The sequence below is a fragment of the Gadus morhua genome, chromosome 13 (assembly GCF_902167405.1).
Source record: "Gadus morhua chromosome 13, gadMor3.0, whole genome shotgun sequence".
In the NCBI taxonomy this organism is placed as follows: Eukaryota; Metazoa; Chordata; class Actinopteri; order Gadiformes; family Gadidae; genus Gadus; species Gadus morhua.
The window spans coordinates 6,398,474-6,425,628 of record NC_044060.1 but is presented as its reverse complement, the minus strand read 5'-3'; the positions used below and the strand labels follow the sequence as shown (position 1 = coordinate 6,425,628).

At 46.5% G+C, this 27,155-nt stretch overlaps 2 protein-coding genes across 3 annotated transcripts in view; both read left to right on the top strand.

Moving 5' to 3' along the window:
• uroc1 (urocanate hydratase 1) overlaps positions 1 to 4,881 on the top strand; it is an 8,090-nt gene extending 3,209 nt beyond the window's left edge. The window contains exons 9-19 of the mRNA XM_030374782.1: positions 249 to 337; positions 598 to 660; positions 1,102 to 1,281; positions 1,873 to 1,970; positions 2,286 to 2,364; positions 2,513 to 2,702; positions 2,796 to 2,894; positions 3,017 to 3,116; positions 3,326 to 3,407; positions 3,802 to 3,901; positions 4,063 to 4,881. Coding sequence (XP_030230642.1) covers positions 249 to 337; positions 598 to 660; positions 1,102 to 1,281; positions 1,873 to 1,970; positions 2,286 to 2,364; positions 2,513 to 2,702; positions 2,796 to 2,894; positions 3,017 to 3,116; positions 3,326 to 3,407; positions 3,802 to 3,901; positions 4,063 to 4,212 — 1,230 coding nt within the window. The 3' untranslated portion in view covers positions 4,213 to 4,881. The remainder of the gene's footprint in view (positions 1 to 248; positions 338 to 597; positions 661 to 1,101; positions 1,282 to 1,872; positions 1,971 to 2,285; positions 2,365 to 2,512; positions 2,703 to 2,795; positions 2,895 to 3,016; positions 3,117 to 3,325; positions 3,408 to 3,801; positions 3,902 to 4,062) is intronic.
• Positions 4,882 to 5,101: 220 nt separating this feature from the next.
• On the top strand, positions 5,102 to 12,868 carry LOC115557172 (MAP kinase-activated protein kinase 2). Of its 2 annotated transcripts, none has more exons than XM_030374784.1 (10): positions 5,102 to 5,624; positions 7,094 to 7,233; positions 7,635 to 7,699; positions 8,401 to 8,480; positions 9,952 to 10,078; positions 10,418 to 10,493; positions 10,688 to 10,812; positions 11,067 to 11,152; positions 11,244 to 11,321; positions 11,505 to 12,868. In XM_030374784.1, exons 1-10 carry the CDS (start codon positions 5,388 to 5,390, stop codon positions 11,685 to 11,687), a joined length of 1,197 nt encoding a protein of 398 aa, XP_030230644.1. In that variant the 5' UTR covers positions 5,102 to 5,387; the 3' UTR covers positions 11,688 to 12,868. The 2 variants fall into 2 exon arrangements, with proteins under 2 accessions (XP_030230644.1, XP_030230643.1); XM_030374783.1 differs by having other exon boundaries at positions 11,241 to 11,321.
• Positions 12,869 to 27,155: the final 14,287 nt, after the last annotated feature.

Here is a 27,155-nt window from a genome sequence, read left to right as displayed (position 1 = left end):
GTGTGTGTGTGTGTGTGTGTGTGTGTGTGTGTGTGTGTGTGTGTGCGTGAGAGACACTGGTCTGGTAGTGAGTGACTGGTTGACTGGTTAGTGAGTGACTGGTGGACTGGTAGTGAGTGACTGGTTGACTGTAGGCCTGGTTAGTGAGTGACTGGTAGTAAGTGACTGGTTGACTGGTAGTGAGTGACTGGTTGACTGTAGGCCCGGTTCTTGAGTGACTGGTTGACCCCCCCCCCCCCCCCCCCTAGGTGGACGAGGCCCCCATCAGGAAGAGGCATGAGCAGGGCTGGCTGATGGAGATGAGCAGCAGCCTGGACCACTGCATCCAGCGCATCAGGTGACCACGCCCACCTCGCCTCACGCTGGCCACGCCCACCTCCCCGCCCACTGACCACGCTCACCTACCCTCACGCTGGTCATGCCCACCTCCCCTCACACTGAACCGGCCAACCTCCCCCCGCCCGCTGACCACACCCACCTCTCCTCAGGCTGACCCCGCGTACTTCTCCTCACGCTTATCCCTGCTCTACCCTATTGGACGGTCCACTCTGGGCTTTGTGATTGGCTCTCTGACTGATCCTTTGATGTTATTTACAGAGAGGCGAGGGCGGCCAAGTTACCCCTCAGCCTGGGTTACCATGGAAACATCGTAGACCTATGGTGAGTGTAAGGTGAAAAACCCTTCAACCGCTGCCGCCGCCGTTCCATTGACCCTTTGCACCTAAGGGTGCTCCCCTCTGACCTTTAACCTCTGTGGGGCTCCCCTCTGACCCTCCCCTCTGACCCTAACCCTCTTTGGGGCTCCCCTCTGACCCTCCCCTCTGACCCTAACCCTCTGTGGGGCTGCCTTCTGACCTTTAACCTCTTTGGGGCACCCCTCTGACCTTTAACCTCTGTGGGGCTCCCCTCTGACCTTTAACCTCTTTGGGGCCCCCCTCTGACCTTTAACCTCTGTGGGGCTCCCCTCTGACCTTTAACCTCTGGGGGGGCTCCCCTCTGACCCTCCTCTCTGACCCTCCTCTCTGTGGGGCTCCCCTCTGACCCTCCCCTCTGACCTTTACCCTCTGTGGGGCTCCCCTCTGACCCTCCCCTCTGCCGCAGGGAGAGGCTGGTCCTGGAGTACCAGCGGAGCGGGGAGCTGCTGGTGGACCTGGGCTCGGACCAGACCTCGCTCCACAACCCCTTCAGCGGGGGCTACTACCCCGTGCAGCTCAGCTTCCGCCAGGCCAACCAGCTCATGGCCTCCAGCCCGGGCCAGTTCAGAACCGCCGTGGAGGAGAGGTGAGGACCACGGAGAGGAGACTGAAGCCCCGTCCACCCCTCGTCCCCCGGCCCCTGTCCCCTGTACCCCTGTTGATGCATTTCAGGAATATCTCCGTAAAGACGGACTCATTGCGAAAACGCGTCGAGCTGTAGAAACGCTGCGGTACATGCTCAATGCGCTGGTTCTCCACCAAAGTGGAGCGCATCCAGCCACGCGCATCCAGCCTGCGCGCTGTATACAAACGGTCGAGGAGGAGATAGCATAGTTGTTAACCTTTTAGATTGAGCAGAAATACTTTTGAATGTACTGTAATTAGATTTACCAAAAATAATATTTAAAACCCCACCCAAAAAAATCAATGCAACTCTAACGTTGCACAGTTGGTCGGCGGCCGATGATGTCATTGTTTGCGTTTAAGGCGTCCACACAAATCGGAACACTAAAACGCATAGGTCAGGGCTGGATCCGTCTGGATGGTCGGCCCAAACGCCGAGACTTATGCGTTTTCACCAAAGAATCGGTTCCGTGTGGACGGGGCCTGAGGGTGTTTAGAGAGGAGTGAACCCTGTCTGACCTGCCGTCCGTTCTCCCCCCGTCTGTCCGTCCAGCCTGAAGAGACACGTGGCGGCCATCGACACGCTGGCGGAGGCCGGCATGTTCTTCTGGGACTACGGGAACGCCTTCCTGCTGGAGGCCCAGAGAGCTGGTGAGAGGAGGATAAGACACACACAGCTACCCTAACCCTAACCCTATAACACTGTTATAAGACACACACACACACATACACAGCTGCACACTGTTATTACATGTACACACACACACACACACACACACACACACGCAGTTAAAAACACTGTTATAACACACACACTGCTACACACTCTGGTATAACACACACACACACACACAGACACACACAAACACACACTAACACACACACACACACACACACACATACAAACGCACACACACACACAGCTATACCCACAGTAACAGTTAGTCCTCTGGTTTCTGGGTTCAGGGGCCAAGGTAGCGAAGGAGGAGGGGAGTGGAGGCGCGACGGAGTTCCGCTATCCGTCCTACGTGCAGCATATCATGGGGTGAGTGATGGGAGGAGCGGTGGGTTCAATACAGAGTGGAACTAACAGGCTGCTAGAGAGCTACGCTGACTGACGGACTGACTGACGACTGACAGACCCCGACCGGTCCCCTCCTAACATGATGACCTCCGCCCCCTCTCTTCACCAGGGACATCTTCTCGCTGGGCTTCGGCCCGTTCCGCTGGGTGTGCACCTCGTGCGACCCCAAAGACCTGGAGGTCACGGACCAGATCGCCGCCACGGTCCTGGAGGAGATCGCAGTGGGCGTGAGCGAGGGCGTGCGGCAGCAGTACCACGACAACATCCGCTGGATCAGGGAGGCCGGGAAACACCAGATGGTAGGCCCTGAGGTCAGGTGGTCTGGTTGCCTAGGAGACCACAGTGACGCACACGAATGAGGCGTCATCTGGTTCACTGTCCTCTGTGCGCAGGTGGTGGGGTCCATGGCTAGGATCCTGTACTCAGACCAGAAGGGCCGAGTCTGCATCGCACTCGCCATCAACAAGGCCATCGCCGATGGAAGGGTTTCAGTAAGAGGCACACAGCCCTCACTTCCTGTTCCTGTTCCCTTTGACCTCTGCCCTCTTCAGAGGGGGTTCACGGGAGCCTGTTGTCGGGGCCGGTCTGATCTGTGTTGCATTGTCCCCGTCAGGCTCCTGTGGTCATCAGCAGGGACCACCATGACGTCAGCGGGACCGACAGCCCGTTCAGAGAGACCTCCAACGTGTACGACGGCTCGGCCTTCTGCGCGGGTGCGTTGGTTCTCCGTTCTCCGTTCTGATTGGCTGGGAAGTGGAGCGACTGGTCTTTCAGAACGGCCCGCTCAGAGGGGACCCCTTCATTGGCTCTGAGCAGATCATCGGCTCCATCCATCCTGTCTGTGTTCTTCTGCGATGATCGTAGCCCATCCCTCTAACAGAGTCTCTCTCCTGGTGTTCCCCCCCCCCCCCCCTCCCCTCAGACATGGCGGTCCAGAACTTCGTGGGGGATGCCTTCAGGGGGGCCACCTGGGTGTCTCTGCACAACGGCGGCGGCGTGGGCTGGTAAGGTCATCCTGTAGCGCCACTCACCAGACTCACCCCCCTGGTGAGGTCATCAACGGACACACCCCCCTGGTGAGGTCATCACCGGACACACCCCCCTGGTGAGGTCATCAACGGACACACCCCCCTGGTGAGGTCATCACCGGACACACCCCCCTGGTGAGGTCATCCGGCAGCGACACCAAACACACCTGGGATCTGCACCGGAGGGTTCAGCGTTCAGGGATCAGGGTTCAGCTCCGGATTGGGTTTGGTTCTCTGGGGGGAGGTGGTGAACCGAGGGTTCTGGGTCTGGTTCTCTCCGGGGGGGAGGTGATGAACCGAGGGTTCTGGGTCTGGTTCTCTCCGGGGGGGAGGTGATGAACTGAAGGTTCTGGGTTTTGTTCTCCACCAGGGGGGAGGTGATGAACGGAGGGTTCGGTCTGGTTCTGGACGGGTCGGAGGAGGCTGCGAAGCGAGCCAGTCTGATGCTCAACTGGGACGTCTCCAACGGGGTAAGGCGGTGTAGAGGGAGACCACAGTGGGAACTGGGGGGAGGAGGTCCTCAGGGTCGGACAACCTGGTCCACAGGGTCTGAAGGGGTCCACCTCCTGGGTAGACCTGGTTCTGAGGGTCTGACTGGGTCTGATGAGTCCTCCTCCTGGGTGTTTGACAGGTGGCCCGGCGCTGCTGGTCGGGGAACTCCAACGCGTATGAGACCATGGAGCGCAGCATGGAGGCCGAGACGCAGCTCCGCGTCACCATGCCCTACGCCGTGGAGGACCAGAGGGTCCTGGACCAGGCCCTGGACCAGGCCCTGGACTAGAATTAGGTCCCGGACCAGGTCCTGGACCGGGCCCTGGACTAGGATTAGGTCCCGGACCAGGCCCTGGACTAGGATTAGGTCCTGGACCGGGCCCTGGACTAGGCCCTGGACTAGGATCAGGTCCTGGACCAGGCCCTGGACTAGGCCCTGGACCAGGCCCTGGACTAGGATTAGGTCCTGGACCGGGCCCTGGACTAGGCCCTGGACCAGGCCCTGGACTAGGCCCTGGTCTAGGCCCTGGACTAGGATTAGGTCCTGGACCAGGCCCTGGACTAGGCCCTGGTCTAGGATTTGATTCTGGACCAGGCCCTGGACCAGGTCCTGGACAAGGCCGTGGACTAGGATTAGGCCCTGGCCCAGGCCCTGGACTAGGCCCTGGTCTAGGATTAGGTTCTGGACCGGGCCCTGGACCAGGTCCTGGGCAAGGCCCTGGACTAGGATTAGGCCCGGGACCCTGCAGGGCAAGACGGACGCTGCGGTCCCTTGGAGCCCAGGGAGCTGTTATGATACAGATAAGGCGTCCATTCATGAAGTATCAGAGTACTGAAGCCGTCCTTTGAGAAGATCTTTCTTTGCCTTTCATTGATCAGTACATTTTGAAGAGGTACAATTATTAATAAAAGTACTGTGTGAAAAATAAATCGTGTAATAAAAAAACTATAACACTAATGTCATGGGACCTTTGAAGTTAATATGGTGTGAAGAAGATGCTTTGTCATTTTTTTTGATGGTGTAAACACATGAATTGACATAGCAGTTCAAAACATGGAAGCGGTTTTAACTATTTTTTTAAAGTCTTTATCTTTAACATGGTACATAGAAATAGATTATTTTAACATGATCAAATGCGCCGTCTCGTTAATCCGTCGTGTGTCTTTAAGAGGCTTCAGATGATCAGCAGGAAGCAGCGGGGATGGAACCCACACCCTGCAGGGAGAGGACCGAGTCACGTCTTCTGATTAGTCTCCCTTCCCGTTATTTCCTGTTGTTATCACTTATCGGACCCGTTCATATCAACGCGCCTTCGAGTGCATCTGCTGTAAAAGCTTCTTAGCTGTTACACTCAAATATATTTCACCACGGAAAGAAACGAGCTCCTCCGGGACTCGAACTGAAGATGATGACGCGGAGGGGAGGACCACTGGCCGGGAGCGAGTGAGGGTCTTCGGGTAAACATGCAGAACCAAACCGAGGACCAGAAGAATCCTGAGCCTCAGGGGACCACCCTGAGCGGGTTCTTCTCCGGTCCAGGGAACCCGGTGGTCCCGACAGAAGCTCCAGTCCAGCTGGAGTTCAGGCGGACATCGGTGACCCAGGACTACACGCTCACGGCTCGGGTCCTGGGCTTCGGCATCAACGGCAAAGTGCTGCAGTGCTTCTGCAAGAAGACCCGTCAGAAGTGTGCCCTCAAGGTGAGCTCAAGTCTGGGTCGTTATGCACTTGGTTCACACGACACCGGAACAAGTAGACTAAGAATGAGCAAGTCATCAATAAGGCCCGTCCATCACTGGTCCTGGTCGATCACTGGTCCTTGTCAGTCACTGGTCCAGGAGGCTTCTGATTGGTCCAGCTGCTTCATTCTGAAGGCTCGCTATCAGTTCCTCTATAATGGTATACATCGGTTCAGATTTCTCCACTGGAAGTGATTGTTTACCTAAAAATATAAAATAAAAAAAAGTTGATGATGAGGATAGAGGACAGGAGGAGGACAGGAGACCAGTATGACCTAGAAGCTCATCTGGTTCACTGGTAAATAATGTAGAGAAGAGGTTGTCGATGACGTCAGTGATGGTCAGGGAGCCTTCAGAGACTAAACACAGGAAGTCAGACTCTGGTTTGTGTTTGGCCTTGTGGTTATGGCTATGCTAACCAATAATGCTGAGTCAGGTTTGGGGTTAATGCTAGTGTTAGGTTTTTGGTAAGTTAAGGTTTATGGTTAGGATTAGGCTTTCCCCTGGGGATGCAGAGTCCAAACTGGCTTCAGCTCCACCATCTCCTCCTAACCACGCAAGTTTTATACTTCTCAATGCGCCGTCCAAACCCGCTACCAGGGTCGGCTACTGTTTTCTAAAAGTCTCGAGAAATAATACAATTATCCCAATTCTCTCTGTAAAACAAACAGTTGCACTTCCGCTACACAGTGATCCATTAGAAGGTCTGAGTGACGCTCATGTTTTCAGAGCACTCTCATTAAACGGTCTGATATCACACTGCCTTCCACTTAGTGGGCGAAGGAACCAAGGGAGGAGAGTAGTAGTTAGGGACCAAGGAAACAAGACCAGGAGATTATAGTGGTTAGGAACCAAGGAAACAAGGGAGGAGAGTCCAGTGGTTAGGGACCAAGGAACAAAGGGAGGAGAGTAGTGGTTAGGGACCCAGGAACCAAGGGCAGGACAGGCGAGTGGTTAGGGACCAAGGGAGGAGAGTCTAGTGGTTAGGGACCAAGGAAAAAGACCAAGAGAGTCTAGTGGTTAGGGACCAAGGAACCAAGGAAACGACCCCCGGGAGAGTCTAGTGGTCATAGCGTCATTACCAGCTGGGAGGTTGTGGGTTCCAGCCCCAGGGCCGGCAGTCTATGAGCAGTCCTTGTTGTGGGGGGGCTGATGGTTTCCTGCTCACTTCAGACAGAAGGTTCCACGCTTTAGTTCTATTCGGTTATCAAGTGTAGAGGCCCATTGGAGAACTCAACCAGCCCGGATCTTGGCTTATTTGATGGTTCTGCTCCTCACTCCTTCATCTCTCTGGACCCGGGCCTCTGCTTGGGGTCCTGTTCATGTGTTCACGGGTTCATGTGTTCATATCTTCCTGTGGGGGTGGTCTGGTGGCCTCCAGGCTCCCCGGGGTCTGATCTAAAACCTCTCTGCACCTGGTTCCCCCCCAGATCCTGTACGACACTCCGAAGGCGCGGCGCGAGATGGAGCTGCACTGCCGGGCGCTGGCCGGGCCGCACATCGTCCGGGTCCTCAGCCTCTACGAGAACCTGCACCAGGGCCGGAGGTGCCTGCTCATGGTGATGGAGTGGTGAGGAACATCTCAGCTCGGCCGGTTTGATTCTTCCATCAAGGAGGTCTTTCTCCTCATTCTGTCTCTGACATTGAGTTTGATTCTGGACCAGGTACTATGTGTTAAAGGGTATTTTTTTATCTTGTGATTTATCAATCCCTTGGTTGGACTGTTTGGTGGAGCTCAACGTCCTGATTGGCTGTCAGAGGGTTAGTGGGTGTTCTACAGGCCTAGCTTAACGTCCTGATTGGGGGTCAGAGGGTTAGCTTAATGTAACCAGACTTCTAAAGTGAAAGCCTGAACATTCACGGCCTGATCCGAAAGACACAAGACAAATTACCAACTGTCTCAATCAGCAATGAAATCATCATGTCCTACATTTGATCTATATTTGATGTCCTGTCCTGTCCTGTCCCCAGCATGGAGGGCGGAGAGCTGTTCAGTCGCATCCAGCACAGAGGAGACCAGGCCTTCACAGAGAGAGGTGAACACTGGTTCAGAGAACTAACTGGACCTCCATGTTAAAAGGGGGAGGGGCGGGGCCAAGTGAGGAGGAGGTGATGGAGGAGGGGCCGAGTGAGGGGGAGGTGATGGAGGGGCGGGGCCAAGTGAGGAGGAGGTGATGGAGGAGGGGCCGAGTGAGGGGGAGGTGATGGAGGAGGGGCCGAGTGAGGGGGAGGTGATGGAGGGGTGGGGCAGAGTGAGGAGGAGGTGATGGAGGAGGGGCCGAGTGAGGGGGAGGTGATGGAGGGGTGGGGCAGAGTGAGGAGGAGGTGATGGAGGAGGGGCCGAGTGAGGGGGAGGTGATGGAGGAGGGGCCGAGTGAGGGGGAGGTGATGGAGGAGGGGCCGAGTGAGGGGGAGGTGATGGAGGAGGGGCCGAGTGAGGGGGAGGTGATGGAGGAGGGGCCGAGTGAGGGGGAGGTGATGGAGGAGGGGCCGAGTGAGGAGGAGGTGATGGAGGAGGGGCCGAGTGAGGGGGAGGTGATGGAGGAGGGGCCAAGTGAGGAGGAGGTGATGGAGGAGGGGCCGAGTGAGGGGGAGGTGATGGAGGGGTGGGGCAGAGTGAGGAGGAGGTGATGGAGGAGGTGATGGGGGAGGTGATGGGGGTCCTGTTCTCTGTAACCGGGGGGTACTCTGTAACCGGGGTGTCCTGTCCTCTGTAACCGGGGGTTTCTGTCCACAGAGGCGTCTGACATCATGCGGGACATCGGCTCAGCCATCCAGTTCCTGCACTGCATGGACGTGGCCCACCGAGACGTGAAGGTAGATGATCCTAACGATGAGCTTCATAATGATATCATGATCTACTCGTTACAGTGGGGGGTAGGAACCATCGAGTTTCTCTCTACCTCCTCTCTTGCTAGTCTGAGAACCTGCTGAAGAAAGATGTAGTAATAACTAGTGCTGTCAGTTTAACGCGTTATTAACGGCGTTAACGCAGTTTTTTTTTTTTTTCCGTTCGATTAACGCTCTTTTGGCTTGGCAAACGTTGTCGTTTTTTCCCCTGCTGTCTAGCAACAACTAGTCACGTTAGAAAAAGGACAGCACCATACCAGATCTAGCTACACTCTGTTCGAGCCTGCACGAGAGTTCAATGCTGTTACGTCTTTCTGACCAATCGCAGTTCAAGGCCCACCTGGGCTGTACCACTTCGGGAGGGGCCGCTCAGTTACTCCCCTCTAAACAAAATAGACTTGGTTGCGACGTTGCGTCTGTTGAGTGAGTGAGAGGTTGCGGGGGCACAGCTCAGGCTGCCGGACGGTGCTGCAAGGAACTTTAATAAACGCAATATTGTTATCCCGCAGTAATCAGCCCGAAAGCCCCGAAACGTTAACGGCCCACCACAAATTCTCCTGACTCTCCCGATTACCACTCCGCCACCATGTGTGTGTGTGTGTGTGTGTGTGTGTGTGTGTGTGTGTGTGTGTGTGTGTGTGTGTGTGTGTGTGTGTGTGTGTGTGTGTGTGTGTGTGTGTGTGTGTGTGTAGGCGTTATTCGATAGCCTGGTAATGTGTATAGGCCTACGTACGGTAGGAATATTCATACTGGTTTAAATAATTAATATAAGTATTAATAATGTTAATAATATAAGTATTTCCCATCTTTGCTGAGCAAGAGTTTTGTTCGAAAGTTCAGTGATTGAAACAAATAAAAGCCTTTGCTATTGACGTTTTACGATAGGCCTACCACTGCGGGTCGCTCTTCTTACTGTCCTTCTCAACACTCTCTGATCTCACTAAAAGGCTAGCAGCACGAAATCAAGGGATATTTAGAATAGAAAAAGATGTGCGATTAATCGCGAGTTAACTATGACATTAATGTGAATTAATCGCGTTTAAATATTTTAATCGCCTGACAGCACTGGTAATAACATGTAGTGATAACATCGTCCTCCCGGTTCCAGTAGTAAAATTCAGGTGTCTCTCTACCTCTGTCTCTCTAGCCGGAGAACCTGCTGTAATAACATGTAGTGATAACATGTAGTGAAAACATGTAGTGAAAACATGTAGTGAAAACATGTAGTGATAACATGTAGTGATAACATGTAGTGATAACATGTAGTGAAAACATGTAGTGAAAACATGTAGTGATAACATGTAGTGAAAACATGTAGTGATAACATGTAGTGAAAACATGTAGTGATCACATGTAGTGATCACATGTAGTGATAACATGGTCCTCCTCCTCGCTCCAGTGTAGTAACCTTGTAGTCTCTCTACCTCTCTCTCTCCAGCCGGAGAACCTGCTGTACTCCACTAAGGAGAGCAACGCCGTCCTGAAGCTCACCGACTTCGGCTTCGCCAAGGAGACCACCATCCACAACTCCCTGCAAACCCCCTGCTACACCCCCTACTACGTGGGTAAGGTCTCTGCACGCAGAGGGTCTCCTCCTCATGGTGATGTCGTGTGTGTCTGTCCTCATTGTGATGTTGTGTCTGTCCGTCTGTCCTCCTGTCCTCATTGTGACGTTGTGTCCGTCTGTCTGTCCTCCTGGTGACGTTGTGTCTGTCTGTCTGTCTGTCCTCCTGTCCTGGTGACGTTGTGTCTGTCTGTCCTCATGGTGATGTCGTGTCTGTCTGTCCTCATGTTGACGTTGTGTCAGTCTGTCCTCATGTTGACGTTGTGTCTGTCTGTCTGTCCTCATGGTGATGGTGTGTCTGTCTGTCCTCATGGTGATGGTGTGTCTGTCTGTCCGTCAGCCCCCGAGGTGCTCGGCCCGGAGAAGTATGACAAGTCATGTGACATGTGGTCTCTGGGTGTCATCATGTACATCCTGTGAGTATAACTGTGGGTGTGTGTGTAGTTGTGTGTCGTTGTGTGTGTGTGTGTGTGTGAGTGTATGGGTTTGTGGGTGACATGTGGTCTCTGGCCGTGTGTCATGTACATCCTGTGGGTATCCGTGCGTACGTGCGTGTGTGCGTGAGGCGTGCGTGTCCGACTGCCCCGTACTGATTGGTTCTCCTCTGCAGGCTGTGTGGGTTCCCCCCCTTCTACTCCAACACGGGCGCGGCCATCTCCCCCGGCATGAAGCAGAGGATCCGCATGGGCCAGTACGAGTTCCCCACCCCGGAGTGGGAGGACGTCTCTGAACAAGGTGAGGCACAGAAACTCCATTACCCATGATTCTTTGCTAGCTCAACTGCTTTCCTCTGGGGCGTTTCTGGTTTCTGGCGTTTCTGTGAAGGCCAGCGTGTGACTCCTCTGCTCTCTTTGTTCTCTGTTCTGGTTCTGGCTCTGGTCCTGGTTCTGGTTCTGATCCTGGTCCTGGCTCTGGTGCTGGTCCTGGTTCTGCTACTGTTTCTGGTCCTGGTTCTGGTGCTGGTCCTGGTCCTGGTTTTGATTGTTCAGCCAAACAGCTCATTGTCCAGTTACTGAAGACGGACCCTAATGAGAGGATGACCATCGGACAGTTTATGAACCACCCCTGGATCAGTGTGAGTGTACCTTTATGAACACGCCTGCTGCAGTGAACCTGTTAGTGTCCATCGCGTGACTTTGTGTTCCCTCGGTTCCGTACGGCAGCAGGCCATGGAGGTCCCGCCCACCCCGCTACACACCTCCAGGGTGCTGACGGAGGAGAGAGAGCTGTGGGACGACGTGAAGGTGAGGCTGAACACCGCGATGACACACATATACCAGAGGAGCCACCAGGGGGCAGCAGAGCACCAATACGCCAATACGCCAATACACTGTGCCCTGGTCCTTTAAGAGGAGCCACCAGGGGGCGGCAGAGAGCCTGGTTCAAGCATAAACAACAACAACATAAACCTGTGTTCTCATTGGCAGGAGGAGATGACCAGCGCTCTCGCCACCATGCGCGTGGATTACGACCAGGTGAAGATCAAAGACCTGGACACCTCCAACAACCCGCTGCTCATCAAGAGACGCAAGAGGCCGGCGCCCGAGGCAGCGGAGAGGGGGGAGGACGAGCAGGGCAGCGTGGGTGGAGGGGCGGTCTGGGCGGAGTAGGAGTGGTCTGGGCGGAGTAGGAGGGGTCTGGGCGGAGTAGGAGGGGTCTTGGGGGAGTAGGGGCCGTCTGGGTGGAGTAGGAGCGGTTTGGGTGGAGTAGGAGGGGTCTGGGTGGAGTAGGAATGGTCTGGGTGGAGTAGGAATGGTCTGGGTGGAGTAGGGGCAGTCTGGGTGGAGTAGGAGCGGTCTGGGCGGAGTAGGGGCGGTCTGGGTGGAGTAGGAGTGGTCTGGATGGAGTTGGAGCAATCTGGGTGGAGTAAGAGTGGAGTAGGAGAGGTCTGGGTGGAGTAGGAACGGTCTGGGTGGAGTAGGAGGGGTCTTGGAGTAGGGGCCTTCTGGGTGGAGTAGGAGCGGTTTGGGTGGAGTAGGAGTGGTTTGGGTGGAGTAGGAGGGGTCTGGGTGGAGTAGGAGCGGTCTTGGCAGAGTAGGGGCGGTCTGGGTGGAGTAGGAGATGTCTGGATGGAGTTGGGGCAATCTGGGTGGAGTAAGAGTGGAGTAGGAGAGGTCTGGGTGGAGTAGGGGCAGTCTGGGTGGGGTAGGAGGGGTCTGGGTGGAGTAGGAGCAGTCTGGGTGGGGTAGGAGCGGTCTGGGTGGAGTAGAGACAGTCTGGGTGGAGGAGGAGCGGTCTGGGTGGAGTAGGAGCAGACTGGGTGGAGTAGAGACAGTCTGGGTGGAGGAGAGCGGTCTGGGTGGAGTAGGAGCAGACTGGGTGGAGTAGGAACGGTCTGGGTGGAGTAGAGACAGCCTGGGTGGAGGAGAGCGGTCTGGGTGGAGTAGGAGCAGACTGGGTGGAGTAGGAACGGTCTGGGTGGAGTAGAGACAGCCTGGGTGGAGGAGAGCGGTCTGGGTGGAGTAGGAGCAGACTGGGTGGAGTAGGAACGGTCTGGGTGGAGTAGAGACAGTCTGGGTGGAGGAGAGCGGTCTGGGTGGAGTAGGAGCAGACTGGGTGGAGTAGGAACGGTCTGGGTGGAGTAGAGAAAGTCTGGGTGGAGGAGGAGCGGTCTGGGTGGAGTAGGAACGATCTGGGTGGAGTAGGAGCGGACTGGGCTGACCGAGGCTGATTGAAACATTCATAGCTTTTATGTTTTTTTCACAATCCAACTCCCTAACTCACGCCTTGTGCCTCTGATGTGTTTTAACGGTTTTAAATGTTCAATAAAATTTGTATGATTGGATTTGAACGATTGTGTGAAGATAATTATGATTGAATGGGGCACTAACACAAAATAGATCAACACGTAATAGACAAGCACAGCCAGAACCTGAATGCGTTGAATTATGATGTCAAGGAGAGAAGCTGCGTGATGGTATAACAAAAATGTACAGAGAACGGTACAGATTTGTTATGTGCACATAAAGTACGTGTCCTGCACAGTATTATTACTATTGTCTTCTACATGTGAAAGGATTTGAATAGAGAGGCAGTTGAGAGATCCTAACCTCAACAACAGAGCCACAGCGTCTGCTGGGCTACGGAACCTCCACGTGGACAAACAGCACACACAACCACCGGACACCGTCAACTAACATCAGTGGTTTAGCTTTATTATATCATTTCGTAATTTTATTATAATTATGTATTTTGTTATATAAATTTTAATATAAATATGTATGAGTATTACGACCCTGCATAAAGGGAAAAACTGAGTATACTAAATGTGTGATTTGCGGTCGTTTAGAATTCACCCCATCGCCTGCCCTACAGGATAAATAATTAACAGCCACAAAGTAAATGTATGGTGCAAGAGAAACGTACAACTAACTAAATGGAAGCATACATGAAATAGGTGTTGTAAAACGCTAGTGTATACAATGAATTGCAGTGTGTGGGTGTGTGACTGTGGGTGTGTGACTGTGCGTGTGCGAGTTTGAGCATGTGCGCGCGTGTGTGTGTGTGTGTGTGTGTGTGTGTGTGTGTGTGTGTGTGTGTGTGTGTGTGTGTGTGTGTGTGTGTGTGTGTGTGTGTGTGTGTGTGTGTGTGTGTGTGTGTGTGTGTGTGTGTGTGCGAGAAGGGTCCAGCTGCAGGCTTGGGCGTTTCCGTCATGACACACGAACGCCCATTAGGCGTTCCTGGTAGCTTTTCATCGACCAATCACGAGGTGTTTCGAAAGGCATACTGGGTTTCGCAAGGCATACTGCGAAGCACAGTCGCAAAGCATACTATGCTTTCCTTCCTTAATGGCAATTTTACCTCTCTCGTTAGATTTGTGGCGCGTTTCCACTGCAAGGTGCGGAACGGATCGGATCACAAAGGTGCGGATCGGGTCGCGTTTCCACCGCCAAAAGTGGGCGTGACCCGGACTAAGCCGTACCCGTTTTGGCCTCGTTTTCAGGACTCCTCCGTTGGGGTACTGAAAAGGAGACGAGACGCCTGAAAGGGTCCCGGGAAAATCTAGCTACACACCCCCTCCGTTGATTGGTCGACAGAATCATCACTTCCGGGCGACGTGTGGATAAAAACAAACAAACAGTAGCCTTGAGGTATTATTCTTTACAATTAACATGTCGCGTAAAACTCTTGCTTGGGCGAACAAGGAGGTGGAGACGTTCTTCTGCATTCTTGGGGAGGAAGACGTTGTTTAGATGTTTACGTAGCTGCCGCGGCGATCGACATCCGGCCTACCTTAAAGGGTACTGTCGGCGGTGGAAACGCAACCTCGGAATTGAGCTGGGCTATACCGCCCCCTCCCTTGCGCACCTTTAAGATCCAATCCGTTCCGCACCCTGCAGTGGAAACGCGGCATTAGCAATGATGGAGCCCCCACTTGGCTAACGTTAGTTCTATGCTACCCGTACTTGAAACTGCTGTTTGAGAAAATCTAACTAGCGAGTGTTCCGGAAGTTGACAGCCGTGCGAAGAAGAAGGGGTTCAGTGTAGACGGTGAAAGTTAGGCCGGTTTATAGCAGAGTTTCCGTTGTCGGTTATTACCGGTCAATGACCGGAAAAAAATGAGGAGGACCGACAATTCTAAATGTCCCCGGTCAGAATGACCAGTGGCGACTGGTCATAAGGGGCAAGTCGCTACTCTCACAAGAAAAAAATAAAAGAAAATGAAAATGAAAAAGAAATATATATATAAAAAATAGAATATATATATTTTTTATATATATATATATATATATATATAAAAATTATCTCCTCAGAAAGTACTATGAAATAACAAGTTTGGCGATTTTATTTAATTTTTAGTCGACCCTGGCTTGCTTCTTCCGGCTGAGTTCGTCTGGAGGTGCAAGAGGGGCTCTAGCCCCACCAGCCCAATGCAATGTGTATTGGACTGGAAACATTGAAATGCGCATGCTCAGAGTGTTTCTTGGGCTAGCCGCTAGCCCAATATGTCCATGGTGTGGACTTGGGACGGTTAAATATCCCAGGATGCATTTCGCATTCCTGTTTTAAAATATCAGTGTGTAAGCTATAAAATAGGCTATATAGGAACATTTTAAAAGTATAACAAAGATGGAGGCCTATTCAACTTATTTGCATACTATTATTTTAAAATGAAAGAGGGGTTTTGTTTTACATAATTTGTTTATTCTATAAGTCGCTGATGGAGGAAACCCATCGCAACGGAAATCCCGGTCGGATCCATCTGATTGGTGTGTGTGTGTGTGCGTGTGTGTGTGTGTGTGTGTGTGTGTGTGTGTGTGTGTGTGTGTGTGTGTGTGTGTGTGTGTGTGTGTGTGTGTGTGTGTGTGTGCGTGCGTGCGTGCGTGCGTGCGTGCGTGCGCGTGTGTGTGTGTGTGTTTCTATTATATTCTGTACAGTGTTACCCTTTACGTTTCATTTGATAAAAACAACAATACCCCTTATATTTTATTTGACAAGGACAATTATTTATTTATTTTCAAATATCTTTTTTTTCATGACGACCAATAAATTACGACAGTGTTACCCCTTATATTTTATTTGACAAAGACAACAGTGTGACCCCTTTTTTTTTTTTCATGACGACCAATAAAAAACAACAGTGTTACCCCTTATGTTTTTTTTCATGACGACCGATAAAAAACGACAGCGTTACCCCTTATGTTTTTTTCATGACGACCGATATAATACAACAGCGTTACCTTTTATGTTTTTTTTCATGACGGCCGATAAAAAACGACAGTGTTACCCCTTATGTTTTTTTTCATGACGACCGATAAAAAACAACAGTGTTACCCCTTATATTTTATTTGACAAAGACAACAGTGTGACCCCTTTTTTTTTTTTCATGACGACCAATAAAAAACAACAGTGTGACCCATTATGTCTTTTTCATGACGATCAAAGAAAAACGACAGTGTCACCCCTTATGTATTTTTTCATGAAGACCGATAAAAAACGACAGTGTTACCCCTTATGTTTTTTTCATGACGACCGATATAAAACAACAGCGTTACCCTTTATGTTTTTTTTCATGACGGCCGATAAAAAACGACAGTGTTACCCCTTATGTTTTTTTTCATGACGACCGATAAAAAACAACAGTGTTACCCCTTATATTTTATTTGACAAAGACAACAGTGTGACCCCTTTTTTTTTTTTCATGACGACCAATAAAAAACAACAGTGTTACCCCTTATGCTATTTTTCATGACGACCGATAAAAAACGACAGTGTTACCCCTTATGTTTTTTTCATGACGACTGATATAAAACAACAGCGTTACCCCTTATGTTTTTTTTCATGACGACCGATAAAAAACAACAGTGTTACCCCTTATGTTTTTTTTCATGACGACCGATAAAAATCAACAGTGTTACCCCTTATAATTTATTTGACAAAGACAACAGTGTGACCCCTTTTTTTTTTTTCATGACGACCGATAAAAAACAACAGTGTTATCCCTTATATTTTATTTGACAAAGACAACAGTGTGACCCCTTTTTTTTTTTTCAGGACGACCAATAAAAAACGACAGTGTTACCCCTTATGTTTTTTTTCATGACGACCGATAAAAAACGACAGTGTTACCCCTTATGTTTTTTTCATGACGACCGTTATAAAACAACAGCGTTACCCTTTATGTTTTTTTTCATGACGGCCGATAAAAAACGACAGTGTTACCCCTTATTTTTTTTTTCATGACGACCGATAAAAAACAACATTGTTACCCCTTATATTTTATTTGACAAAGACAACAGTGTGACCCCTTTTTTTTTTTTCATGACGACCAATAAAAAACAACAGTGTTACCCCTTATGTTATTTTTCATGACGACAGATAAAAAACGACAGTGTTACCCCTTATGTTTTTTTCATGACGACTGATATAAAACAACAGCGTTACCCCTTATGTTTTTTTTCATGACGACCGATAAAAAACGACAGTGTTACCCCTTATGTTTTTTTTCATGACGACCGATATAAAACAACAGCGTTGTGACCCCTTTATCGGTCGTCATGAAAAAAAAAAAAGGGGTCACCCTTATGTTTTTTTTCATGACGATCGATAAAAAACGACAGTATTACCCCTTATGTTTTTTTTCATGACGACCGATAAAAATCAACAGTGTTACCCCTTATATTTTATTTGACAAAGACAACAGTGTGACCCCTTTTTTTTTTTTCATGACGACCGATAAAAAACAACAGTGTTATCCCTTATATTTTATTTGACAAAGACAACAGTGTGACCCCTTTTTTTTTTTTCATGACGACCAATAAAAAACGACAGTGTTACCCCTTATGTTTTTTTTCATGACGACCGATAAAAAACGACAGTGTTACCCCTTATGTTTTTTTCATGACGACCGATATAAAACAACAGCGTTACCCTTTATGTTTTTTTTCATGACGGCCGATAAAAAACGACAGTGTTACCCCTTATGTTTTTTTTCATGACAAATGATAAAAAACAACAGTGTTACCCCTTATATTTTATTTGACAAAGACAACAGTGTGACCCCTTTTTTTTTCATGACGACCAATAAAAAACAACAGTGTTACCCCTTATGTTTTTTTTCATGACGACCGATAAAAAACGACAGTGTTACCCCTTATGTTTTTTTTCATGACGACCGACATAAAACAACAGCGTTAGCCTTTATGTTTTTTTTCATGACGGCCGATAAAAAACGACAGTGTTACACCTTATGTTTTTTTTCATGACGACCGATAAAAAACAACAGTGTTACCCCTTATATTTTATTTGACAAAGACAACAGTGTGACCCCTTTTTTTTTTTTCATGACGACCAATAAAAAACAACAGTGTGACCCATTATGTCTTTTTCATGACGATCAAAGAAAAACGACAGTGTCACCCCTTATGTTTTTTTTCATGACGACCGATAAAAAACAACAGTGTTACCCCTTATGTTTTTTTCATGACGACCGATATAAAACAACAGCGTTACCCTTTATGTTTTTTTTCATGACGGCCGATAAAAAACGACAGTGTTACCCCTTATGTTTTTTTTCATGACGACCGATAAAAAACAACAGTGTTACCCCTTATATTTTATTTGACAAAGACAACAGTGTGACCCCTTTTTTTTTTTTCATGACGACCAATAAAAAACAACAGTGTTACCCCTTATGTTATTTTTCATGACGACCGATAAAAAACGACAGTGTTACCCCTTATGTTTTTTTCATGACGACTGATATAAAACAACAGCGTTACCCCTTATGTTTTTTTTCATGACGACCGATAAAAAACGACAGTGTTACCCCTTATGTTTTTTTTCATGACGACCGATAAAAAACGACAGTGTTACCCCTTATGTTTTTTTCATGACGACCAATATAAAACAACAGCGTTACCCTTTATGTTTTTTTTCATGACGGCCGATAAAAAAAGACAGTGTTGCCCCTTATGTTTTTTTTCATGACGACCGATAAAAAACAACAGTGTTACCCCTTATATTTTATTTGACAAAGACAACAGTGTGACCCCTTTTTTTTTTTTCATGACGACCAGTAAAAAACAACAGTGTTACCCCTCATGTTATTTTTCATGACGACCGATAAAAAACGACAGTGTTACCCCTTATGTTTTTTTTCATGACGACTGATATAAAACAACAGCGTTACCCCTTATGTTTTTTTTCATGACGACCGATAAAAAACGACAGTGTTACCCCTTTTGTTTTTTTCATGACGACCGATATAAAACAACAGCGTTACCCTTTATGTTTTTTTTCATGACGGCCGATAAAAAACGACAGTGTTACCCCTTATGTTTTTTTTCATGACGACCGATAAAAAACAACAGTGTTACCCCTTATATTTTATTTGACAAAGACAACAGTGTGACCCCTTTTTTTTTTTTCATGACGACCAATAAAAAACAACAGTGTTACCCCTTATGTTATTTTTCATGACGACCGATAAAAAACGACAGTGTTACCCCTTATGTTTTTTTCATGACGACTGATATAAAACAACAGCGTTACCCCTTATGTTTTTTTTCATGACGACCGATAAAAAACGACAGTGTTACCCCTTATGTTTTTTTTCATGACGACCGATAAAAAACGACAGTGTTACCCCTTATGTTTTTTTCATGACGACCAATATAAAACAACAGCGTTACCCTTTATGTTTTTTTTCATGACGGCCGATAAAAAAAGACAGTGTTGCCCCTTATGTTTTTTTTCATGACGACCGATAAAAAACAACAGTGTTACCCCTTATATTTTATTTGACAAAGACAACAGTGTGACCCCTTTTTTTTTTTTCATGACGACCAGTAAAAAACAACAGTGTTACCCCTCATGTTATTTTTCATGACGACCGATAAAAAACGACAGTGTTACCCCTTATGTTTTTTTTCATGACGACTGATATAAAACAACAGCGTTACCCCTTATGTTTTTTTTCATGACGACCGATAAAAAACGACAGTGTTACCCCTTTTGTTTTTTTCATGACGACCGATATAAAACAACAGCGTTACCCTTTATGTTTTTTTTCATGACGGCCGATAAAAAACAACAGTGTTACCCCTTATGTTTTTTTTCATGACGACCGAGAAAAAACAACAGTGTTACCCCTTATATTTTATTTGACAAAGACAACAGTGTGACCACTTTTTTTTTTTTCATGACGACCAATAAAAAACAACATTGTTACCCCTTATGTTATTTTTCATGACGACCGATAAAAAACGACAGTGTTACCCCTTATGTTTTTTTCATGACGACTGATATAAAACAACAGCGTTACCCCTTATGTTTTTTTTCATGACGACCAATAAAAAACGACAGTGTTACCCCTTATGTTTTTTTTCATGACGACCGATATAAAACATCAGCGTTACCCCTTATGTTTTTTTTCATGACGACCGATAAAAAACGACAGTGTTACCCCTTATGTTTTTTTTCATGACGACCGATAAAAATCAACAGTGTTACCCCTTATATTTTATTTGACAAAGACAACAGTGTGACCCCTTTTTTTTTTTTCATGACGACCGATAAAAAACAACAGTGTTATCCCTTATATTTTATTTGACAAAGACAACAGTGTGACCCCTTTTTTTTTTTCATGACGACCAATAAAAAACGACAGTGTTACCCCTTATGTTTTTTTTCATGACGACCGATAAAAAACGACAGTGTTACCCCTTATGTTTTTTTCATGACGACTGATAAAAAACGACAGTTTTTTACCATTATGTCTTTTTCATGACGATCAAAGAAAAACGACAGTGTCACCCCTTATGTTTTTTTTCATGACGACCGATAAAAAACGACAGTGTTACCCCTTATGTTTTTTTCATGACGACCGATATAAAACAACAGCGTTACCCTTTATGTTTTTTTTCATGACGGCCGATAAAAAACGACAGTGTTACCCCTTATGTTTTTTTTCATGACGACCGATAAAAAACGACAGTGTTACCCCTTATATTTTATTTGACAAAGACAACAGTCTGACCCCTTTTTTTTTTTTCATGACGACCAATAAAGACAACAGTGTTACCCCTTATGTTATTTTTCATGACGACCGATAAAAAACGACAGTGTTACCCCTTATGTTTTTTTTCATGACGACCGATAAAAAACGACAGTGATACCCATTATGTCTTTTTCATGACGACCAAAGAAAAACGACAGTGTCACCCCTCATGTTTCATTTGATAAAAACAACAGTGTTACCCCCTATGTTTTATTCGATACATTTCGACAGTGTTACCCCTTATGGATTGTTCATGACGACAGATAAAAATCGACAGTGTTACCCTTTACGTTTCTTTTGATAAAAACGACAGTGTTACCCCTTATGTTTTTTTCCCATGATGACCGATAAAAAACTACAGCGGTACCCCTGCCGACGTATTTGCAGGGATCCGAACCTGAGCTGTTTGGAGTATTAACCTCCGAACTTATCAATGCACCATCAAGACACCGAATAAAGTCAACACAATGGTTGTACTTGACTTTATAATTCGCATGAAATAGAGATAAGAGTCTTCAAACAGATGACATCAACCGGACTTGAACCCCGGTCTCCAGGGGGTTAGCTCACAGCTCTCTCCACTTCCCACTGAGATTTATTATTGACATATGTCTGTGGTTATATATGTCTGTGATTATATATGAGTGCAATAGACATGATAGCATTACGTTTCAAATTAAAGATATTGTGTTTTCCACAGAAATTGAGCCGCGGTCGCCAGTGGGTTAGGCAGAGTACACTCCACTGCACCACTGAGGCGATGACAATACACAATGATCAATCATCATTAAAGAGGATATACATGACATTAAAATGTATGTGTGTTTTTCTATTATTTCCCTTATGTATTTTTCATGACGACCGATAAAAACAACAGTGTTACCCCTTATGTTTTCTTTCATGACGACCGATAAAAAACAACAGTGATACCCCTTATGTTTTTTTTCATGACGACCAATAAAAAACAACAATGTTACCCCATATGTTTTTTTCATGACGACCGATAAAAAACAACAGTGTTACCCCTTGTGTTTTTTTTCATGACGACCAATAAAAAACAACATCGTTACCCCTTATGTTTTTTTTCATGACGACCGATAAAAAACGACAGTGTCACCCCTCATGTTTCATTTGATAAAAACGACAGTGTTACCCCCTATGTTTTATTCTATACATTTCGACAGTGTTACCCCTTATGGATTTTTCATGACGACAGATAAAAAACTACAATGTTACCCTTTACGTTTCATTTGATAAAAACGACAGTGTTACCCCCTATGTTTTTTTCCCATGATGACTAATGAAAAACAACAGTGTTACCCCTTATATTTCATTTGACAAGGAAATTTTTTTTTTTTTTTTTGATATATGTTTTTTTTTAATGACGACCAATAAAAATCGAAAGTGGTACCCTTGTCGACGTTTTTGCAGGGATCCAAATCTGAGCTGTTTAGAGTATTAACCTCCGAACTTATCAATGCACCAGCAAGACACCGAATAAAGTCAACACATTGGTTATACTTGACTTTATAATTCGCATGAAATAGAGATAAGAGTCTTCCAACAGAGGACATCAACCGGACTTGAACCCCGGTCTCCAGGGGGTTAGCTCACAGCTCTCTCCACATCCCACTGAGATTTACAACTTAAATATGTCTGTGGTTGTATATGAGTGCAAATGATAGCATTACGTTTCAAATTATAGATATTGTGTTTTCCACTGAAATTGAGCCGCGGTCACCAGTGGGTTAGGCAGAGTACACTCCACTGCACCACTGAGGCGATGACAATACACAATGATCAATCATCAATAAAGAGGATATGCATGACATTAAAATGTATGTGTGTTTTTCTATTATTTCCCTATGCTTTTTTTTCATGACGACCAATAAAATACGACAGTGTTACCCCTTATGTTTTTTTTATGACGACTGATAGAAAACGACAGTGTTACCCCTTATATTTTATTTGACAAAGACAACAGTGTTATCACTTACATTTTATTTGACAAAGAGAACAGTATTACCACTTATGTTTTTCTTCATGACGACCAATAAAAAACAAAAGTGTTACCCCTTATGGTTTTTTTCATGACGTCCAAAGAAAATTGACAGTGTCACCCCTCATGTATTTTTCATGACGACCAATAAAAAAACAACAGCGCTACACCTTATGTTTTTTTTCATGACGACCGATAAAAAAACGACAGTGATACCCCTTAAGTTTTTTTCATGACGACCGATAAAAAAAAAACAGTGTTACCCCTTGTGTTTTTTTTCATGACGACCAATAAAAAACAACAGCGTTACCCCTTATGTTTTTTTTCATGACGACCGATAAAAGACGACAGTGATACCCCTTATGTTTTTTTCATGACGACCGATAAAAAACAACAGTGTTACCCCTTATGTTTTTTTTCATGACGACCAATAAAAAACAAGTGTTACCCCTTATGGTTTTTTTCATGACGACCAAAGAAAAACGACAGTGTCAAGCCTCATGTTTCATTTGATAAAAACGACAGTGTTACCCCCTGTTTTATTCTATACATTTCGACAGTGTTACCCCTTATGGATTTTTCATGACGACTGATAAAAAACGACAGTGATACCCCTTATGTTTTTTATCATGACGACCGATAAAAAACAACAGTGTTACCCCTTATGGTTTTTTTCATGACGACCAAAGAAAAACGACAGTGTCAACCCTCATGTTTCATTTGATAAAAACGACAGTGTTACCCCCTATGTTTCATTTGATAAAAACGACAGTGTTACCCCTTATGTTTTTTTCCCATGATCACTGATGAAAAACAACAGTGTTACTCCTTATATTTTATTTGACAAGGACAAATTTTTTTTTTTCATGTTTTTTTTTCATGACGACCAATAAAAAACGAAAGTGGTACCCCTGTCGACGTTTTTGCAGGGATCCGAATCTGAGCTGTTTAGAGTATTAACCTCCAAACTTTTCAATGCACCATCAAGACACTGAATTAAGTCAACACAATGGTTCTACTTGAATTTATAATTCGCATGAAATAGAGATTAGAGTCTTCCAAACAGAGGACCTAAACCGTACTTGAACCCCGGTCTCCAGGGGGTTAGCTCACAGCTCACACCACTTCCCGCTGAGATTTGTTATACAGATATGTCTGTGGTTATATATGATGCAATAGACATGATAGCATTACGTTTCAAATGAAAGATATTGTGTTTTCCACAGAAATTGAGCTGCGGTCGCCAGTGGGTTAGGCAGAGTACACTCCACTGCACCACTGAGGCGATGAAAATCACAATGATCAATCATCAATAAAGAGGATATACATGAAATTAAAATGTATGTGTTCTTTTCTATTATTTCCCTTATGTTTTTTTTCATGACGACCAAAAAATACGACAGTGTTACCCCTTATGTTTTTTTCATGACGACTGATAAAAAACGACAGTGTTTGCCCTTATATTTTATTTGACAAAGACAACAGTGTTACCCCTTATGTTTTTCTTCATGACGACCAATAAAAAACAACAGTGTTACCTCTTGTGTTTTTTTTCATGACGACCAATCAAAAACAACAGTGTTACCCCTTATGGTTTTTTTCATGACGACCAAAGAAAAATGACAGTGTCACCCCTCATGTTTCATTTGATAAAACGACAGTGTTACCCCTTATGTTTTTTTCATGACGACCGATAAAAAACGACAGTGTGTTACCCCTTATGTTTCATTTGATAAAAACAACAGTGTTACCCCTCATGTTTCATTTGATTAAAACGACATTGTTACCCCTTTTGGTTTTTTTCATGACGACCAAAGAAAAACAACAGTGTTACCCCCTATGTTTTATTTGATGATATCAACCGTGTTACCCCTTATGTTTATTTCATGACGGCCGATAAAAAACGACAGAGTTACCCCTCATGTTTTTTCCATGTTGACCAATAAAAATCGACAGCGGCACCCCTTTCGACGTTTTTGCAGATAGATAAAGATATTGTGTTTTCCACAGAAATTGAGCCGCGGTCGCCAGGAGGTTAGGCAGAGTACACTCCACTGCCCCACTGGGGCGATGACAATACACAATGATCAATCTTCAATAAAGAGGATAAACATGACATTAAAATGTATGTGTGTTTTTCTATTATTTCCCTTATGTTTTTCTTCATGACGACCAATCAAAAACAACAGGGTTACCCCTTATCGTTTTTTTCATTACGACCAATAAAAAACAACAGTTTAATAGATCGCTACCTAGCAGAGAGTTGTAAGCACTTTCCAACCTTTTCAGTGGAGAAATTGGACTCCCCAAGCAATGTTATACTTAAAAGGACCAAGTAAGTTACGTATTAATTTAGTCTTTCGGCCTGTAGCATATAAACAAAATGAAGCAACTGTCCCATATTTCTAACTGCATTTGAAGTAGACATTGAGACTCACAGTAAATGGACGCTATAGGGCAGTGATCATGATTTGTCAACAATGGGTCAAATAGCAATGGCTGGTGGAATGGCCATGAAGTAGGTCTGCAGTGTATGCTTGTCCAGGCCCTGCAAGTCAGGATGTAATAATAATAATAATAATTCATTTTATTTGAGGGCGCCTTTCAAAGCACCCAAGGTCACCTTACAGGGCAGTTTAAAAACAGAAAACATAATCAACAATCATAAAAAAAACACAAGAACAAGATACATTGAACAATTTACATAAGTGGGGTGAGATGGGTTAGATGGAATATGTCAGTTTAAAAAGGTGTGTTTTGAGACGTGATTTAAAAGTGGAAAGAGTGTCGGAATTACGGATGTCAGGTGGGAGGTTGTTCCAGAGGTGGGGGGCAGATCTGCTGAAGGCTCTGGACCCCATGGTAACCAGGCGTGTGGGAGGCACAGTGAATTGAATTGAAGAGGAGGACCGGAGAGTGCGGGTGGGTGTGTTGGTGCGTAGGAGTTCACAGATGTATGGAGGGGCGAGGTTGTGGAGGGCCTTGAAGGTGAGGAGCAGAATCTTGAAGTGGATGCGGGTTTTGACCGGGAGCCAGTGAAGCTGCTGAAGAACAGGGGTGATGAGATTAATGGAGGGGGTTCTGGTGATGATGCGGGCGGCAGAGTTCTGGACCAGTTGGAGTTTGCGGATGGACTTGAGGGGGAGTCCGAAGAGGAGGGAGTTACAATAATCGATGCGGGAAGTGACCAGGGTGTGAACAAGGATGGCTGTGCTATGGGGTGTGAGGGATGTGCGGAGGCCGTTGACATTGCGTAGATGGTAGTAGGCAGACCTGGTGATGTTATTGATGTGTGCTTGAAATGATAGTGTGCTGTCGAGGATGACACCCAGACTCTTAACCTGAGGGGAGGGGGAGACTGAGGTGTTGTCGATAGTGATGGAAAAGCTGTCAGGTTTTGTGAGGGTTGATTTGGTGCCGATGAGGAGGACTTCTGTTTTATTGCTGTTGAGTTTGAGAAAGTTGCAGGTGAACCAGGATTTTATTTCTTGTAGGCAATCGGAGAGGGAGGTGGGAGGAAGGGTAGAAGTGGGCTTGGTGGATATGTAGAGCTGGGTGTCATCCGCATAGCAGTGAAAAAGAATGTTACATTTACGGAAAATATGGCCAAGTTGAAGTAGATAAATGATGAACAGGAGGGGGCCTAGAACAGAACCCTGGGGAACACCGGTAGTGACTGGGATTTGAAAGTTTTGAGTTGGATGAACTGAGTACGGCCGGAGAGATATGATTTAAACCAGTGCAGGGGTGTGTCAGTGATACCAATGGAGGCCAGTCTGTCAAGGAGGATGTTGTGTGAAATGGTGTCGAAGGCCGCACTCAGATCAAGGAGGATGAGAATAGTGAGGTGTCCGGAGTCTGCTGCAATGAGAAGGTCATTGGTCATTTTAACCAGGGCTGTCTCTGTGCTGTGGAGGGGGCGGAAACCAGATTGAAATTGTTCGTAAAGATTATTGAAGGATAAGTGAGCTTGAACCTGAGATGCTATTGTTTTTTCCAGAATTTTTTATATGAAAGGGAGATTTGAGATAGGACGGAAGTTGATGAGGTTATTGGGGTCAGCACCAGCCCACTATGTAGGCTATGAATCTGAATGAAAAGTAGGTAAATAGGTAGTGGCCATCCCCAAAATGCACCAGAATACAGGAAATCAAATCTATTAAATTCAAAACAAAATATGGGGGGGGGGGGGGGACCTCAGACCCCCTGTCTGTTACTGTGCCCCACCAACATGTTTGATCGTCAGCCGCCACTGAGAATGACCAATGGAAATAATTTGAATTTTGTTTAAATATGGTACAGTGGTCATTTGTTTAGCCAATCCATGTTAAACAATGAGGGTTTTGATTGACCCGAGGGAGAGGGGGCCTTTGATCGAGTGTTTGTGTTTTTTTTGTTTTTGTTATCATTGCTTTATTGGCCTAATCTGAGGAGAAATCTATGCCATAAACAGACATTTTACAGGCCTTCATTACACTGGTCTTCTCAATGCCGTGGAACGCTCCGTTCACTTGCAAGGGTAGCAGTCCGGTAACTTGTCAACCCCAGCGTCTTCGGTTGCTAAGCGACGTCAACGTC

What these genes read in the sequence shown, in the direction of transcription:
- LOC115557172 (XM_030374783.1), top strand. Translation starts at nt 5,388, where the DNA reads ATGCAGAACCAAACCGAGGACCAGAAGAATCCTGAGCCTCAGGGGACC. An exon ending in GTCAGAAGTGTGCCCTCAAG is followed by an intron (nt 5,625 to 7,093) that starts GTGAGCTCAAGT and finishes GTTCCCCCCCAG; the next exon opens with ATCCTGTACGACACTCCGAA. An exon ending in CTGCTCATGGTGATGGAGTG is followed by an intron (nt 7,234 to 7,634) that starts GTGAGGAACATC and finishes TCCTGTCCCCAG; the next exon opens with CATGGAGGGCGGAGAGCTGT.